This window comes from Podarcis raffonei, chromosome 18 (assembly GCF_027172205.1).
Source record: "Podarcis raffonei isolate rPodRaf1 chromosome 18, rPodRaf1.pri, whole genome shotgun sequence".
Lineage (NCBI taxonomy): Eukaryota > Metazoa > Chordata > Lepidosauria > Squamata > Lacertidae > Podarcis > Podarcis raffonei.
This window is the reverse complement of record NC_070619.1, coordinates 443,701-456,055: the sequence shown is the minus strand read 5'-3', so window position 1 is coordinate 456,055 and position 12,355 is coordinate 443,701. Positions and strand designations below refer to the sequence as shown.

Sequence of the window (12,355 nt, the reverse complement as noted above, 5' to 3'; positions counted from 1 at the left end):
ACAAAGATTTCCTAACAATATGGTTCTTAAATGCTTTATGTGCTTTGACCTTATCATACCACAAATATGCATGCCATCCAAATACATTGTTAAAACCTTCTAAGTCCAACACATCAGTGTTTTCAAGAAGCAGCCATTCTCTCAGCCAGCAAAAAGCAGCTGATTCATAGTAAAGTTTAAAGTCTAAAGTCTTAAGGACTAACATTGGTTAAGAAAGTGAAGTATTTAGGGGTTAATATGACAGCTAAAAATGTGAATTTATTCAAGGATAACTATGAAAAATGTTGGACGGAAGTGAAAAAGGATTTAGAAATTTGGTCAAATTTGAAGTTATCACTGCTGGGCCGAATTGCTGCTATAAAAATGAATGTATTGCCTAGAATGTTGTTTTTGTTCCAAGCATTGCAAATTATAGACAAGATGGACTGTTTCAAGAAGTGGCAGAAAGATATATCAAGATTTGTCTGGCAGGGCAAGAAACCTCGAATAAAATTTAAGATACTGACAGATGCTAAAGAACGAGGTGGATTTGCCCTGCCAGACTTTAAACTTTTTATTGCATTAGCCATAGGCCATGGCATCATTCAGAAGGAGAACGAAACACACACCCACACACACCCACACACCCCAATAACCATAAAAATCTTCGGGCACTGATATACAATAAAACCATGGTCATGGCTACTAAAATTATTTGTTGCATTAAATGGAATAGAATAGCAGAAGATTCTCAGCTAAGATGTGCCAAATTAAATATCCGAATCCCCTTTGCAGTTGATTGCTATTGTGTCTAGTTCCTTCCTCCTGATCTTCTTAGCTGCCAGCACATAAAGTGCTGCTTTATAAGTAACAAAGTCGATGGTGTCACTCAGCAGCCATTTCACCCTTTCCAACCTATTCAAATGTCTTCCATTCGTAAACAGGTTTTATAAATCGGTCTCTTGGGTCTATGTATAACGGGCACTGCAATAAATAATGGCACAGGTCCTCGATGCAGGGTTGTCCACATGGATAGAATCTCTCTTCATAATGCACTTTGCCGTACCACCCATCCAACACCACCGAGGGCATCGATTGGATTTTGGTTGACCACAAACTTGACATGAGCCAACAGTGTGACGCGGCAGCTAAAAAAGCCAATGCAATTCTGGGCTGCATCAATAGGAGTATAGCATCTAGATCAAGGGAAGTAATAGTGCCACTGTATTCTGCTCTGGTCAGACCTCACCTGGAGTACTGTGTCCAGTTCTGGGCGCCACAGTTCAAGAAGGACACTGACAAACTGGAACGTGTCCAGAGGAGGGCAACCAAAATGGTCAAAGGCCTGGAAACGATGCCTTATGAGGAACGGCTAAGGGAGCGGGGCATGTTTAGCCTGGAGAAGAGGAGGTTAAGGGGTGATATGATAGCCATGTTCAAATATATAAAAGGATGTCACATAGAGGAGGGAGAAAGGTTGTTTTCTGCTGCTCCAGAGAAGCGTACACGGAGTAATGGATCCAAACTGCAGGAAAGAAGATTCCACCTAAACATTAGGAAGAACTTCCTGACAGTAAGAGCTGTTTGACAGTGGAATTTGCTGCCAAGGAGTGTGGTGGAGTCTCCTTCTTTGGAGGTCTTTAAGCAGAGGCTTGACAACCATATGTCAGGAGTTCTCTGATGGTGTTTCCTGCTTGGCAGGGGGTTGGACTCGATGGCCCTTGTGGTCTCTTCCAACTCTATGATTCTATGCTTCTATGGAATCATAGTTCTGTAAAAGCGATTCTTAGTACGGCAAGTGGGAACTTTGTCAGGTATCTGGCTCAGGCATGCTTGGTTTTGATAAGTGGAAACCATGGTGAGCTCTTGGTAGAAGCAATCATGGTTAGATTGCTTTCTGCATCGGACCTAAAGAGACAGTCTCTTAAGTGCCTCTTATCCATCTTCGTGGTCACCTGAAGATTTGTAATTGATATTGGGACAAGAGGCATTGGATGCCAACCTTCCAGCATTTGGTCTGTTCCTGTTCTGTGTAAGACACAGCAGGGAATCTCTCCTCCGAAAGAGACTGAAGTCTTTTCACATAATTTAGGCAAATTTAAGCAATTCTAGCCTGCATTGTTGTCACGTCAGCTTCAGCACGAAGAAGAGCAGCAGCTGGGGTCCCGTTGGGGAGTGAGAACACTTTCTTGAGGAATTTGTTATGCACTTAGAAAGGCTTTGTTAGCCTTTAGGTCCATGCCCCTTATCGCTACTCCATGGAGCATCTGGGAAACCACTTTGCTGGCAAAGATTTTCAGCACAGGTTCTAGTAACTGGCCACAAGCTTTCTGCGCTTTGAGTTTCGTAGCCTCAATGTGCCCCTTCCACGATAGCGTCTCAGTGAAGAGAACTCCCAGATATCTGAAGGAGTGTGTTTGCTCCAGATCCTGCTGATCCATTTTCCATTTGAATCTGGGACTATGCTTCCCAAAGACCATAATTTTGGTCTTGGGGTAATTCACGGCAAGGTCTTCCTGCTTGCAATAATGCTAAGCAGATTGTTAAGACCTAATTGGGAGTGATAGGAGCACCACATCATTGGCATACAGCAGACAATATATTTTCCTATTGCTAATTGATGGGGTAGGGGATTGCGCCAGTGCTACGTGTGGCGCCATATCATTTATGTAAAAGTTGAAGAGTGTGGGAGCCAATATGCAGTGCTGGGAGATCAGTTCCTGTCCTTTGATTTTACATTAGAGGACCACTGAGGAAGAGAGAGACTTTTCTAGGGTAACTCAGTCAGATTCTTTGGGAAGGGGTCCTCCCTTCTGCACTTGAGTCAGAACCACCTGAGTCCCCTCTGCTTCCCACCCTCAAGACCTCAGTGTACACTAAGTTATTATATAAGAAAGGGAGGAGGAAATTAAATGGCTGCAAAACAAATTCCTGCTTCTCTTCCCCTCCCTGAAAAGGGAAGAAAAATTGAGTCCAATTTATTTTTAGCTGCCTAAAGAGGGGGCTTTGCATTATTATTCCTCAAGGGTGAGCTGCTGCTGCTGCTCTTGCTGCTATTAATCCATAATCTACAAAGAATGGATTCTGCAATCACCAGTTTTTTAAATGTGAAATCTGCCAAGGATATTTTGTGATCTGCAGGAAAATCCTCTTTGCTACATGTAAACGTGCAAGTGATTGGTTCTGTTCTGGAGAGGGGGCAAGATGGGGGGGGCTCTTCAACACGCAGGTGGGCATGCCCCACCCACCTGCAAGCCATCCCAATTATGGTGTGTCTCTCTCACACACACCTGCAAAGTCTTTGCTTCTTCCAGAAGAGCAAAGCCAGCATCGTACAGTGGCTGTGTGTGTAAGCTAGGTTGCTAAGGAAAGCAAAGCAAAGGAAAGGAGGGTCTCTGCCCCAAGGCACCTCCCATCTTCTCTGCTCTGCCTGTGCGGAGAGTGGCTGTCATCCCAAGGCCATGGCACACCCATATGCAAAGGGACTTGCAGAACAGGGCAAGGGCAGCTCCCCTCTCGAGAGCCCGGGGGTGGGGTGGCTTCTTCCTCAAAGGAAGTGAAACTGGTAGGCTAAAGACGGCTCTTCTCTTCTCGCCTGGGCCTCATGCGCACTTTAGTTTTAATGATTCATATTACTCAGCTTGGTCTCATCCCCACCAACTCACCTGCCTTTCCTTGTTCCTCCATGGCCTGTTTGCTGCTGTGTCTCAGTAGCCAAGGGGGGCAGAGGGGCAACTGCCCCCTAGATCAAGTAAAACAAAAGAAATATTTCACTGCCCAATCCCATTGGTTCTGCCACCCACCAGAAAAGTCCTGCCCCACCTAAGTAAGTCCTGCCTCCCATAACAAAAATCCTGGCTATGCCAATGGCCTTGGTGCGGCTGCTGGGGGGGGGCAGGGGCTCCCATGGCAGAGGCCTGCCACAGCAGCTGCACCTATGTCTGTAACTCCCTCCTCTCCCTCTCTCTTGCAGGTGCATGGGAAGATGGTAGGATGCCCGTAGGACCATGCACTGCACCATGACATGCTGCTGCTGTTTCCTGGTCTTGGTTTTTCACTGCGTCCTCCTGAGTACAGCCTCAGTGGCAGCTTGCCCAGCACGCTGTGACTGCATCCCCCAGATCAAGTCCGTCAGCTGCCACCGCAAGCGCCTCACCGCAATCCCTGAGGGGATTCCCACGGAGACCAAGATCTTGGAGCTTAACAAGAACCGCATCCGCTGCCTGAACTCGGGGGACCTGTCCCCATTCCCACTATTGGAGGAGCTGGACTTCAGTGAGAACATCATCGCCAGTGTAGAGCCGGGTGCCTTCAGCAACCTCCTGAACCTGCAGGTCTTGCGCCTTCGTGGCAACCAGCTCAAGCTGCTCCCCCCAGGCGTCTTCACCAAGCTCTCCAACCTCACCGTCCTGGACATCAGCGAGAACAAGATTGTCATCCTCCTGGACTACACATTTCAAGACCTGAGGAGCCTCAGGATCCTGGACCTTGGGGACAATGACCTGGTTTATGTCTCTCGGAAGGCCTTCTCTGGCCTCCTGGGCCTGCAGCAGCTGACAATAGAAAAATGCAACCTGACAGACATCTCCGCAGAGTCGCTCTCTCGCCTCCAGAACCTACAGGCCCTCCGGCTCAGGCACCTGAGCATTGCCACAGTGGAAGACCAAAACTTCAAAAAGCTTTGCAACCTCTGGCAGCTAGAAATTGACAACTGGCCGTTCCTGGAGGACATATCACCAAATGGCTTCCAAGGACTCAACCTCACCTCACTCTCAATCACGTACACAAACATAACTGCTGTCCCAACAGCTGCCTTGAGGAACCTGGGGCATCTCATGTACCTGAACCTCTCCTACAACCCCATCAGCACAGTCCCCAAGGGCGCCTTCCGGGACCTCATCCGGCTCAGAGAGCTCCACATGGTGGGTGCCTTGTTGGCCTTGGTAGAGCCCCAGGCGCTGTATGGCTTGAGGCAAATCCGCCTTCTCAATCTCTCCAACAATTTCTTGTCCACTTTGGAGGAAAGCAGCTTCCACTCTGTCAACACTCTGGAGACACTCAGGGTGGACCGGAACCCCTTAGTCTGCGACTGCCGCCTCCTCTGGATCCTCCAGCGCCGGAAGACGCTCAACTTCAACGGCCAACCGCCAATGTGTTCCTCACCACCCGAGATCCAGGGTGACGCCCTGCGCGACTTCCCAGACTCTGTGCTCTTTGAGTACTTCACCTGCCAAAAGCCAAAAATCAGGGACCGGAAGCTCCAGCACATCACTGCTTATGAAGGGCAGGCTGTGTCCTTCCTGTGCCGGGCGGACGGAGAGCCCACCCCCTCCATCGTCTGGGTTTCTCCTCAGCATCGGATGATCACTACCAGGAGCACTGGGCGAATTGCCGTCTTGCCCAGTGGGACGCTGGAGATCCGCTATACACAAGTCCAAGACAGTGGGACCTACATCTGCATCGCCAGCAATGCCGGTGGCAACGACACATATTTTGCCACGCTGGCCATCAAGGGGCACTTGGCCAACGGAGCCCTTTATGCAAACCGGACCCTGCACCTCAGTGACTTCAACGACACTTTGCACAACAGCACACAGGTCTTCTTGAAGTTCACACTTGACCTCAAGACTATCCTGGTGTCCACTGCCATGGGGTGCATCACCTTCCTGGGCGTGGTGCTCTTCTGCTTCCTCCTCCTCTTTGTCTGGAGTCGAGGCCGTGGGCAGCACAAGAACCACTTCTCTGTGGAGTACTCTTTCCGTAAGGTGGACGGCCCAACCACAGCGGCTGGGCAAGGGGGCGCCAGGAAGTTCAACATGAAGATGATCTGAACTGCTGGCAGGCTGGGAGGGGGGCTCTGCTGGGAACACCCGCAAGGAGAACCAAGTGGGCTGTGGGTGCTGCTGCCCCTCCTCTGCCATCAGTTCAGTTCAACTTCAAGGGCTTAGACCAGGCAAGCAGTGACCGTGCTGAGGGACCTCTGTCGCACCACACTTGCCAAGGGTGCCATGAATCTAGTGGCAGCATTGCCCATCATGGCTGGCCCAGTGCTAGCACCCAGCAAGGTGGGGAAGACCCTGGCACAGCCTGCTGCTGCCACCAGAGCCTCCTGATGTGGCTCGGCCGGGTGGTAGCAGCACCGGACAGAGCTCCAGCTCGCCTGGAAAGCACCAAGTGGCCACCTAGCACCGCCCTGGTCCTGATGCTCGCACGTGGATGGGAGCGGCATCATTAGCAGGGTGGGTTTGGTTAGCACCATCCACATGCCAAGTGAGCTGGGAGCTCCTCCACTCAGTGCCACAGCCAGCACCGTTCACTGGCAGGCACTGCACTGCATGCGACTTCCCCCAGGCTGAAGGGCAGCCCTGGCCAGGGGCTTCTGCCTCTCTCTTTTTCTCCCTGTCTCTGGGCTTCTATCCCCCATGGACAACGTGCTCCACGCAAACAACACAGGGGGCTGTTCAGGTCTTTTTGCTGTAGCTGACTTTTGTCCTTTGTTTCATCAACTATGCATCTTTCAAGTAACGGGAGCATTACTCTTGGGCTTTAAAGAACCTCGCCTCTCTCTCATTTTTCTAAGTGACATATTTGGAAATCTCTGTTGAGCCGAGTGCTTGTTTTTAAACCATTTATATGCACGCCTAACAGGCATCTTCCTGTGCGACTGAGGACTCCCTGTGCAGGGAGGGAAGAGGGAGACCAACCTACCTTTGCCTGCCAGACCAGAGCCAGCAAGGTGGAGGCTATGCTGGGGGAGATGCGGTGCCTTGTAAGAACCCTGTCTAACATTTTTAATAGTGAGGAGTATGTTGGCAGACAAGTGCCCTCTGTGCCGAGACCCTCCTCCACAAAGCAATAACCTGCTTCTTCCACTTGGCTGGCTAGGATAGGGCCCAGCACACGGAGCCAAGAAGGCTGAGCTCCTGCACTGTGCACTGTCCTGCACTCTCCCCAGGGGAGAGCCAAGCTTTGAGTGTGTAGATGCCATCCCTACAACCTTCCTGTGAAGTGGGCAAGGTTGCAAGAAGGTGGCTGGCCCAGGGCCCTGATGGATGTGTTCTGGGGCTGATTCTCCCAAACAGGCACAGCCCCATGGCAGGTTCCAGTTGAGTCACCTTCCCCTTTCCCTCCTTGGCTGACAGATCCCAGCTGCAAAAGAAGCCTGAGCAGTCAGGAGCCGCTGGCGCCTTACAGCAAATCCCAAGAACGGGGTCCCTTTTGCGCCTTCCCTGCCTGCCGCACAGGAGAGGAGAATCTTCCAAGGCTCTGCCTGCCCAGGGAAGTGGTGTGTGTGTGTGTGGTTGCACATCCATCCACGCATGAGCTAGAAGATTATGCTTGTTGATGATAATGTATTATTTCTGCTAAACAAGGTTTTGGCTGACATATTTACTGGCATCTGTTTTGGTTTCCAATGAAAACACCAACTGGCAGGGAAGACTAGGATCGTCCTGACAACAGGAAATTAGTATTTTAGAGAGCAAGGCAGGTCAGCGATGGAGAAGTGCGCATTTGCTTGCTAGGATGGTGCTGATTGGACCTTCCAGGGCAAGAGATGTGGAGGCGTCTGTCAGCCAGAACTCCTCAGAGATGCTGCTGGATCAATGCTAATAAAATAGAGGGAAGGCTGCACTCAGTTCCGCTCTGTCTGTTCCTCCTCCCACCACCTGGTCTGCTCTAAAGGGTAGCACAAGGCGTGAAAATTGGGGTCGGGACAGTGCGCCACTGAAGGGCATGCTGAAAAGACAGAAGCTTGGCTAGAGAAAGATTTTGCAGGGGAAATTCAGCCTGCTCCCCGTGACCTCTTGGCAATAGAGACCTCTCCAAGCTCTCAGGTGTGTTTGCTTGGCCCTCGAACATTTGGCCCTCTTCCTCTCACCCACCTGTAAAATGGCAACAGCAGCTGATTCATGTAGCTATTTTGAGGGCCAACACAAGTGTGACTAGGAGTGCTGAATACATAGCTAAATCCTGGCTCTCCAAGCGGAGAGTCCAAAAGTGGCTTCCTTTGCAGTGCTGGCCTGAGGGCACTGAGCAGCCATAGACTGTATGTGTCTGGAGGCACCTTAAAGATCAAGATTTAGTGTGGCATGAGTTTCCATAGACCAATTAATTTATGACATTTATTTATTGCCTGGCCAGGGAGGTCCAAGCTGTGTACATGTTTCTCCCCACACCGATTTTATCCTCACCAACACTGCGAAAGTAGGCTAGGCTCAGAGGTGGAGTTTGGCCAAGCGGGCTGAAACTGTATCTGCCCAGTCTGTGGCTCTTTAAACACCACACAACACTGGCTCTTGGCGTCTAGAGACCACTTGCATCAGACTACAAAGATTTGAGCTGTAATAATGTGTTTGACAAAGGGGGGGGCAGTCAGCTTTGGGCAGAGTAGCCTTTGGCTCTCTGGATCTCTGACTTGGAGGCCATGAAGAAATCTATTGTCAGTACCCACTCCATCCCCCTCTCCATCTTCTGGACTCCTCTCCACCGCACCCTGCTCACTTCAAAAACGACTTCTCCAACAGTCCCAGTCACTTGGCCCTTCCTTCCATTTTGGTGGAATAACACTGGACAGAGATGTAAGATCTTACACAGGAAAGGGGCAAGGGGGAAATCACAACCATGAAACTATTTCATCCTTCCCCCTGCCCAAGAAGTATGGGCATGACATACTTCTAAACATGCCCAAGAAGTATGGAGCTGGGCATGTTTAGCCTGGAGAAGAGGAGGCTAAGGGGTGATATGATAGCCATGTTCAAATATATAAAAGGATGTCACATAGAGGAGGGAGAAAGGTTGTTTTCTGCTGCTCCAGAGAAGCGGACACGGAGCAATGGATCCAAACTACAAGAAAGAAGATTCCACCCAAACATTAGGAAGAACTTCCTGACAGTAAGAGCTGTTTGACAGTGGAATTTGCTGCCAAGGAGTGTGGTGGAGTCTCCTTCTTTGGAGGTCTTTAAGCAGAGGCTTGACAACCATATGTCAGGAGTGCTCTGATGGTGTTTCCTGCTTGGCAGGGGGTTGGACTTGATGGCCCTTGTGGTCTCTTCCAACTCTATGATTCTATGATTCTAAGTAGGAAAGGAGCCCAGCACTGATTTTGAGGGTGGATGAAATTTGCTGGAGTTTGGGGTGGTGGATGCTCAAAAAGCCAAGAGTGGGAAAGTCATTCACTGTCCCCATGGAATACCTTGTTTATACAGAATGTGCACATTTTTTAATATGTATGACTGCATGTACAATACAGCAATGTATCACATAATCACCTCCATCTCCTGTTTGTTTTATGCTTTGGTGCCTCTTCTGAGTTATATGATGATGAGAACAGAATCCTTTGCACAATCTGAGCCCCTTTGTGGAAGTGGGAGTCTCTCTCAGTCAGCCATGTGGGCTTGTCAAAGCTGTTTGCTGGCTGAGAGATCTAAATGCTATTTATTATTTTGGCAGATTCACAGCACCTGAGCCAGGCCTTCCTCTGCTAGCACGTTCTACAAAAAGAATACCAGCCACCGCCAAGCACACAGGCTGTGTGTTTTTGCATGTCTATGTGAAAGGATCAGACCCTGCCTATGGGGTGGGTGGGTGTGGAGAGGAGAGAAGGAAGCAGGTGGGTTCCTGATGCAATTCCCTGCTACAGACATTCCTGTGAATACCCCCTGGCACCCCCCTCTTTGGATGCCACTTCTCTCTCTCACGCGCGCACACACACAATCTTTGCTGAATGGCAGTGGATCTGGAGCCTCCATGCCTTCTGTGTGAGGCAAGGGCACCATCCAGAGGATGACAAGGGAAGCCAGCAGAGTCTGGGCACCTTACAAATGTCTTATGTAGGAACATCAGAGGCCTGGAGTCCAATGCCAACTTGCCCTATGTGTGTCTGAGGAAGTGGGCTCTGGCCCATGAAAGCTTCTGCCTTGATAAATTGCCTCTTTAAAAAGGAGGCACATGAACTTTGTGCTCCTTTTGTTGCCCCTTGTCTGACAGGGGCTTCAGCTGCTCCCTCTGCCTCCCCAGTCAGTAAGAGAGGCCTTTGTCCCAACTATTGGCAAGGGTGAAGAAGAAAGGCTCAACTGAAAGCTGGTTTCAGAAAACACAGGCAGGTGGGACTGGAGCAGCTGGGTCTCTGGCCTCCCTGGGCTCTGCCCAGGGGCCTCTCGCAGCAGCACAGGCAGGATTATTTATTCACAGCTGCCCAGAGCACACAGCCCTGGTCACAGAATCCCAAACTTGAGGTAATTTTCACAGTGGGAAGGGCCGCAATGAGTCCCCATCTATGGTTTAAGCCACATGCAGATGCTGCACAGAAGCATAGAAGCTGTCAGTCAAGGACCCAGGTACTGACTTTTGTGCCATGGAAACAGGAAGCCCTGTCTGGTTTCATGTCTGGTGATCACTTCCAGCTCAGCCTTCACACACCCAACTACACCCCACAGTCGCTCAGCACCAAAGCTCAGAACCCCAGCTGCCTCTATGTGCAGCGGCCACCACAAGGCTAAAGGAGCCTCTGCTGCCCAGACAGGCTGCTGTTTACAAAGAATGGCATGTGGTCAGGTGCTGGAGCGGGGGGCCAGCAAGTGGAGAATGTTGGCTATTTGCAGGTTAGTAGTGCTGCAGAGAGCTTGCTGGGGAGACCATGCATGACAAGGAACTAAAAAATAACTATCAAGGTTTTAATAACAAAAACAAAAACTTCTTTTACACTAAAGATAACAACAACAAACCAGACCCAACCACCAACCCATCCCCCAGGGTAATGGGAGAGGAGCTAGGTGCTGCTCTTTATATACTAGACCCAGTTGCTGACACAGCTTGATAAACACAACTCAGCAGCACCTGCTATGTTTCACAGCTGCAAGACTGGGTCCCGTTATTTGCCCTGGCCCTGGCCCTTAAAGACATACACAACTTGTGAAACAATAATGAACCTTTACATTTTACAGTGACCAGTCAACAGAGAAAGCAGAGAGGGCAAAGGCTCTGTGTCACTCCCCAGGGAGGAGTGGGGCCAGCACTGAGGACAGCCTGCCTCTTTCACTGGGTTGGAGCTGCAATCCCTCGACTTCTGTTCCATACAGGACTCTGCCCCAGTCACCCTTAGGTGGATGCAGCTTGGACGTTCTAGCAGCCTTGAACGGTTACCTCGCTGGCCTGACCTTTGGACAAATATGTGCTCCAACTTAAAATAAGGCTGCTCAAGAGGCTGTGATGGTTTGGCATCATTCAGCTTTGATAAGACACTGAGCCAAGGAGGTTCAGCCAGTGTTAGCCCTACTATGAGTAGACCCATTGGATATAATGGACATGACTATGGTCCATTAATTTCAATGGTGGGTACAAGCCAAAGCACCAAACTGCAGAGGACAAGCCTGGATGGGGCCTGAAGACAGGAGTAAATTAGCTTAGAAGGAAGGCAAGGGATGGCAGAGGGACTAGGAGGACAGGAAAGTGCCTCAGGGCGTGTGGCTGGAGAAAGGGGGCTGCATCTCCCTTCCTTGCAAACCGCACCCAGTGAAACTGAATGTTGGGGGATTCAGGGCAGATATATTGCAACACATGGGCATAGTCAGGATTTTTGCGGGGGGGGGAGGGTTACTTGGTTGGGAGGACTTTTGTTAGGGGTGATTGGTTAGTTAGTTAAGTATTTCTATTGTTTTACTGTACTTGATGGGGTGGGACAGCTGCCCCCCTGCCCTTTGCACATGTTGCAGCCCCCCTGTCCTGTGCACATGCTGCAGCACATGGTGAAATGCTAGAATTTGCTTCTCCAACAGCCAGAAATGACCAGGAGCAATTTGGAGAACTGCTTTAAGCTGCGCTTTGGCAAATCCAAAAGGCTACCAATGCCTCCTGGCCACAAGGGTTGACGCCATCCGGTGCCAAAGGCAGCTGCACAAAGATTACAGAGATTTATATAAGTTGAGTGGGGTGAGAGTTGATGCTGCTACGCTGCTATGTTTGTGTGCATCTAGTTGGTCCCAGTGGCACTCTCAATGTTGGACTAGTTGGGGGGGCACCTCTGATGTCCAGCTGCAGATGCCCCCCCAAGAAAGCTCCCTCGCCCCTAATAGCCTAGGAAAAGCAGGTGTGGAGCCAACTGTCAAGCAGGGAGGCCAAATGCTGGCATGGAAAGCAGAGGCAAGCGGATGTCTTTGCTTGGCCCAGCATGGCAGGAAGCCGCCACCGAAGGCTACTTCCTTATGGAGGAGCCCAACTGTGGGACAGTGAGCCTGGTCCCCACCAGTAACCACCCACCCCCGTGCAGCCTGTGAAACTGTTGCGAAAAGCACAATTTGCACACCAAGACAAGCCAACCCGTGGCATAAGCCTGCCTTGCCCAGGAGAAACAGAAAGCGGCTCTTGCAGACTTTGGGGT

General features: G+C 50.3%; 1 protein-coding gene across 2 annotated transcripts in view; it reads left to right on the top strand.

The window, feature by feature from the left end:
• Window positions 1-6,960, top strand: part of LINGO3 (leucine rich repeat and Ig domain containing 3) — a 41,536-nt gene extending 34,576 nt beyond the window's left edge. For both annotated transcript variants that reach the window (XM_053372809.1, XM_053372807.1), the window contains exon 2: window positions 3,953-6,960. In XM_053372809.1, coding sequence (XP_053228784.1) covers window positions 3,987-5,810 — 1,824 coding nt within the window. In that variant the 5' untranslated portion in view covers window positions 3,953-3,986 and the 3' untranslated portion in view covers window positions 5,811-6,960. The remainder of the gene's footprint in view (window positions 1-3,952) is intronic.
• The last annotated feature ends 5,395 nt before the right edge of the window (window positions 6,961-12,355 follow it).